Source organism: Nansenia antarctica (genome assembly GCF_963989245.1).
Source record: "Nansenia antarctica genome assembly, chromosome: 5".
Lineage (NCBI taxonomy): Eukaryota > Metazoa > Chordata > Actinopteri > Argentiniformes > Microstomatidae > Nansenia > Nansenia antarctica.
The window spans coordinates 50,013,882-50,020,535 of NC_137690.1; the positions used below are offsets into that span (position 1 = coordinate 50,013,882).

Genomic DNA, 6,654 nt, shown 5'->3' on the forward strand with positions numbered 1-6,654 from the left:
CCTAATCTCTGGTCTGCTCATCCAAGCAAGTCTACACTTCAAACTGCCGCTATCAACTGCACTGGCCAGTGGCTTGTTACAGCTTGTAAACCTAACCCGTCTGTATCTAAAGCACGGTCTGCACTGATCTGGCCAAAAGCAGGTTGTCATTGTGTGAACAACAGGTACTGTAGGGTGTATCATCCAGGTAGCAATATAAGGGGGAGTTGTTTTTGTACTCTAAGGACTATTCAATCCTGGGGAACCTCTCAAAAAGGCCCCCTTTCCAAAGGGATCAAAACCACTTGAAGTATGTTGTGGTAAACCACTAGTTGCTGTGCTCAGCAATATTGCAGATTCAGAGACAGGGCCATTTGCAGGGAGCATATGCCAGTTGATAAACAGATTGGGTAGTATTGCTCTGATAAAGCTATTCCAGAGAGCTTTTAGGCATGATGCGCCATTTACCATACATCTGTCTCAAATCCTAGTGGGGATCATTATCCGCTTTTAGCCGGTTTAATCAAACGCATATTGTTTCTCGTTTCAATCATAGCTGTAAACAACAGAAGCTCTTTGAACTAACCCTGTTATGTTTTTACATCACACAGTGTCCTTTCCATGACCTCTCAGTATGTACAGTACTATAGTAGTATGCTATACAATAACTTCAGTTCTGGTGCGACCAAAAACAACAACAGATACAGAGTACTAGAGTACATACAGAGTAAATAGTAATTATATCATGACCAGCAATACTGTTGTGAGCTGGTATTTCCAGTTTTTATTGAAATTGAACAAAAAAGCAAAAGTGTCATGAACAAATGACTCAATAAGTTGAACCGAGTCCATTTTAATGCAAGGATAATAGTTTATGTAGTTGTGGAGTTCACTTCCTACTTTTCAAGTCAATTCAATAATAGGTTAAACATTAGTTACAGTTACAAGGATACAGTACAACAACAATATAAGTGATCCATTAGCTTTGTCCACCAACATCACCTCATTAGCTCACCAGTGTGACCTGAAGATTACTCTTAAGGCCACGGAATGCTGACCCATGGATGATGACCCTCCTCCATACGTCTTGGTGATATAACTACTTAAGTGGAATAAGGATTGTACCTTTGTAACACATGGCAGCGTTGTTGATAGAGTGATTACAGCATTACTACCCAGGTACTGTATAAGGGAATCGTTTGGTTGTCGTAAATTGTATGTTGTTTGTTCATTCGTTGACATGAATTGTGATGGTATGCCACACAATCTTGCAAAAAAAAAAAAAAAAAGAGGCATGTGCCACCATTTTGCTTTTCTCAGTGACTGAAATTACCTTCATTACAAGATAATTCAAATGAAAGGAAAATAGCCAATCCCTGACCTCACAACACTAATTGCTAGGCAACCACTGACTTCAGAAACCTAATTACCGGGTAAATCTTGCAGAGGTCAGCACAGTGACTGACCAGGAGGTAGAGAGCAGTCACCATATGGCTAAAGATGCCCGCCACAAGATCTTCATGTGTCTTAACTGCTCTTAAATATTCCCTCACACACACAAACCAAAAGGCGGTTATTTGTTTTACCTCAGTGCATAGAGCGTTCAGGGTTTTGATCAGATGCCTTCAGTACCAGGAAATAAGTCATCAACAAATACACTGGCCAGTCACAAACGCAGAACAACAGGACAACAAACAATAAGTAGTCATGTTATTTGCAAATTAATCCACAGATGTCAAGTTTTATGCAGCAGAAAGTAGAGGAAATGTGAGCTAGGCCATATTGTTTTCAGCGTCACATTCAGATTAAGATCATTCATAGAACCCACTCAACTGTGTGGAAGAACATGATGAAATCGCTAGAAAGTTGCGGTGGCGCCAAAACACAGACTGTCTGGTTTCTCCAAGCCAAGAATTTAGTACGAATGCTGAACTTAGTTGAAGGTAATACAATATATATACACTGGCAGTAAACTCTAAAAGTTAAAGTCATGTTTAGAGCAATGTGCCGATAGTCAACTCATCAAAAGTATTAGATTGACGATGCTCCTGCTTGAATGTTCAGAATTGTCCAGTAACTAGATTCTTAGACTGTTCTTACCCTGCATTGGCTATGGATAACATGACTTGGTCCCTGTTGTAAAATGATGTAATGATCCTATATGCTCCTGCCCATCAATAATACATAAAGACCCTCTAACCTCCCATCCACAACTGACTGATCGATGAACAAAATGAGTCCCGGCCAAAGCGACCCCCATTTAAAATTAGACTAATTCCCTATATGCTACCTTTTCTCCACACAGCCGTTGAATAGCGGCTGATCTCCAGTCTGTCAGAAACAGCCAAATGAGAGTTAATGTGCAGCCAGGCACCTTGGCAAACACTGGACATCATTATGGATGGGGAGCAATCACACAGATCAAATATACAGGCGGGGAAGTGGAGCTGGAATTTGTTCGGGGGGGTCTGGGTTGGGGTGGGGTGAGGGGGGGACGGCCAATACAAATTGAAGGGGCCGGCAAACATAATAATGTGCAGTCCAAGTAATCATCCCCCTGTAAATGCAGATATTGTAGAGGCTTGTTGACGGATGGCTCCCCTCACAGACAGACGAGAGAGGGGGGAGAGAGAGAAAGAGAGAAAGAGAGAGAGAGAGAGAGAGAGAGGTAGTTGGACAGAGACAGCAGGTCTAAAGTTACAGCCCTCCTGCCTGACTCGGCCTCTTGCGGGGTTCTTTGTTCTATAACTCCATTATTTTGTTTACATGTTATGAAGACCCACCCCGTTCCCACCGCCCCTACTCTCCTCCACCACCTTTCTACAGTACAGCCTCTAAGTCTTCGCAATGTGACGAATTGATCCAGTCGATAAACAGCAGTAAAGATTAAGAAGATGACAAATAAGCATGCTGCTTACACAGCGCTTGGTGTTAATCCAACCCCCACGCGCCCCTGCCCCCCCCCGCCCCCACCCCACCCTCCCAGACTCCCCTATAGAGGCCCCATCACCCAAAAGGATCCACACACACCCGAGAGAGAGAGAGTGAGAGAGAGAGAGAGAGAGAGAGAGAGAGAGAGAGACAGCCACAGAAGAGGACACTCAGAACAACACAGATCCGCAATCCACTGTGGACAGACAGACCCCACCGTGACAGGAAAGAGGGACAGCATTGGGAGACAGTGCATGCCACAGCCCGTCTCCACCGTCGGGAGTCAGGAAGGACAGACGCAGCTACACAGGAGGAAACTCCTGTTGAATAGGAGAGAGAGAGAGGAACCGAATTAAACACGCCTCGATCGTCCATCTGCCCCCAGCCTGTCTGAGGAGACAATAAGGCCAGGCCTGTCTGTCACACAGCCACCCGTTGGGGACATTTTGACACCGTAAACGGCACTCTGCCTGTTCTGGTGGCACCCTTTCAACTGACTTTCGTGCATCGCCGAGTGCCAAGCTTACAGCGACCATCATTGCAGTGGAAAGAAAAAAATCATCAGACACTGTGCGCTCGTTATTGGAATACTACTTCTGACATTTCACTCCGCTCATACTCCTTTAGCAGAGAGGAGCAGAGTCTAGTTCGTCCTATCCAGCACCTACATGCAGGTCCTCAGGGATTCATCTGGAACCATGATGGAAGATCACCTGGCCAAGATCTCCATGATGCCCTCCTCCTCCCCCAGCGAGTCCTCGGGGGGCAGCAGCGCAGACGACAGCAGAGGAGGTAAGACCTCCCCACTCACACACAGCAGCACTGGAGACAAGAGGACACGTTTTACACCTCGCACATCACAAATAACATGTGGCTCAGTTGGTAGAGCATGGAGCTAACAACGCTGAGATTGTGGGTTCGATTCACGCTGGGACCATGTATACTGAAAAATGTATGCACACTTTGGATAAAAGTGTCAGCTAAATGGCATATATGAATATATTATTAAATAACATAACACATACTGTAGAAGTGAAAAAGACATACAGTAGCTCTCACAGGAAGCAACAGGTCTCTGTGCAGCTTGGTGAGCGGTGCTTGGTGAGCGGTGCTTCAGATTATTCTTACTTAGTGGACATATGGTCATTTTCAAATCCAATTCAGGATCCCTTTCAAATTAATTTATAATCACATTTACTTTTATATCTTATCGCCTTATCATATAATCTTGAATGCAAATCTTGAATTTTATTTTTCTGTACAAATACACTTTTTAAATAGGCAAATGCACTTTTTGATAATATACATACAAATGCATATTTGTTTAAATTAACCTTATACCAATAGAGGTTTACATTTACTCTCTTTTTTGAAGTATCAATACAATTGCATACATAAACTATTGAGTCAGAATCTAAAGTTTAATGTTTATTATAATGTAATAATTATAATATATTAATGAATTATTATATGTATATGTATATGTACATCATATTACAATGATGATGATCATTTATTGTCTTTGGACCATCCTTCTATGGCTAATCAATAATGAGTAATTGTGAAATCTTTAACATAATATCTAAATCTTAATTTTTGTTTCATTAAAATCATCAGACATTGTACACCTAATGCAATTGCAAGACCACCTGTTATAGTTTCACTGTAAGCTAAAATACTACATTTCACCTGTTATGCCATAACATGACATATCATGACATAACATGTCAATGCAACTGCAAACTCTCATCCACTTAAACATCCAAACCATTCATGTCAGGCTACTGCCTCTCTGAAAAACAACTCATCCTATACCATCCAGAGAGCCTGGTTCTAACGGCCCTCTGTCTCCCTGACCCTGTTGTCCTCCAGCCAAGAGTCCTGCCCCTGGTAAAGCCCTGAGCCCGGCCCTGCTCTGTAAGGTCTGCGGGGACACCAGCAGCGGCAAGCACTACGGCATCTACGCCTGCAACGGCTGCAGCGGCTTCTTCAAACGCAGCGTGAGGAGGAGGCTCATCTACAGGTGAGTCAGAGAGGAGGATGGAACCAGGGGAGGCTGGCAGAGGTAGAAGTCGGAGGACCCAACAGCCTCCTCTGGATGGAACAGACACTGAAGCTCGACATCAGCATCAGTATCGACTGATATCACTATAAGATATCCATATTTAGTGGTAATATTATTACATTTAGCCCAAGCATGTCCTATAATTTTTTTATGTTTACTATCTTCACGCTCTTGAAACCTCCTTTAAAGAAGATTCTATACTTCTATCACTTTACTCTATACAGTACAGTAGAGTCAATATATTACTATTATCGTTAATCTCAATCTCAAAGGGTAGAGTACAATTCATGTCCCCCCCCCCCCCCCCCCCAGAATAAAATGATTTCCTCCATTCCCGACAGGTGTCAAGCCGGTACAGGCATGTGCCCAGTTGACAAGGCCCACCGTAACCAGTGTCAAGCCTGCAGGTTGAAGAAGTGTCTACAGGCTGGCATGAACAAGGATGGTGAGTCAGTGGCGGTTCAGCGCTACTCAACAATGATACGTTTAGAAAAATAAACTTCATGGCGTCATCTGAGACCATACCAAAAGGGTGAAAGGGTGATTTTAAATATCCTCTCTCTCTCTCTCTCTCTCTCTCTCTCTCTCTCTCTCTCTCTCTCTCTCTCGCCCTTCTATCCTCTCTGTCTTTTCTGTTTTCTCTTCTTCCTTCTCTCCCTCTCTCCTTTTATCCTCTCTGTCTTTTCTCTTTTCTCTTCCTCCTCTCTCTCTCACTCTCCTTCTACCCTCTCTTTTCTCTTCTTCCTCTTCTCTCTCTCTCCTATCCTCTCTGTCTTTTCTTCTCTTCTTCTTCCTCTCTCTCTCTCTCTCTCTCTCTCTCTCTCTCTCTCTCTCTCTCTGTCTCTCTCTCTGCAGCGGTTCAGAACGAGCGCCAGCCCCGCAGCACGGCTCAGGTGCGTCTGGATTCCATCTACGTCGACACGGATCAGGAGCACCTGGCCACCACGCGGGAGCCCACCTCTTCCTCCTCTTCCTCCTCCACCTGCTCCGTCATCACGCGGCCCCACATGACCTCCAGCTCCTCCTCCATGTGCATCACCTCCTCGGCCCACGGCCCACTGCAGCGCTGCAGCAGCCCCCAGAACAACCACCGCTTCATGGCCAGTCTGATGACCGCAGAGACCTGCGCCAAGCTGGAGCCAGAGGATGGTGAGGCTAATGGAGGGAGAGAGGGAAGGAGGGAGGGAGGGGGGGAGGGAGGGAAGGAGGGAGGGAGGTAAAGAGGGAGGGAGAGAGGGAGGGAGAGAGGGAGGGAGGGAGGGAAGAAGAGAGGAATTAAATATCATTCTAACCATTTGACATGTTTGACGCTAAATTAATTTATTCTAAACTGTTTTATTAGAAACGGGAATAGTAAATGTCAACAACATTGAATCAATAATCGTCATGATGTTCAATAGAGTTCAACAGTTCTTCACACATGTCCAGCCTGAGGCTTCGTGTCTGAATGCCTCCGCTTGTCTTACAGTGGACGAGAACATCGACGTCACCAGCAATGAGCCGGAGAGAGCGTCCTCAGAATACCACATGTCCCTGTACCCCTCCAGCAGCCCGGAGAACGTCTATGAGACCTCGGCCCGTCTGCTCTTCATGTCCGTCAAATGGGCCAAGAACCTCCCGGTCTTCTCCAACCTGCCCTTCAGAGACCAGGTAAGATGTCACTCAGATGTGTACGGCAC

The 6,654-nt window shown here is 45.0% G+C and overlaps 1 protein-coding gene across 1 annotated transcript in view; it reads left to right on the plus strand.

The window, feature by feature from the left end:
* Positions 1–3,608: 3,608 nt before the first annotated feature.
* LOC308157051 (photoreceptor-specific nuclear receptor-like) overlaps positions 3,609–6,654 on the plus strand; it is a gene marked incomplete at both ends in the record, with an annotated part of 5,343 nt that continues 2,297 nt past the window's right edge. The window contains 5 exons of the mRNA XM_080530529.1: positions 3,609–3,702; positions 4,783–4,933; positions 5,317–5,420; positions 5,831–6,124; positions 6,444–6,625. Of these exons, the coding sequence (XP_080386655.1) occupies positions 3,609–3,702; positions 4,783–4,933; positions 5,317–5,420; positions 5,831–6,124; positions 6,444–6,625 (825 nt within the window). The remainder of the gene's footprint in view (positions 3,703–4,782; positions 4,934–5,316; positions 5,421–5,830; positions 6,125–6,443; positions 6,626–6,654) is intronic.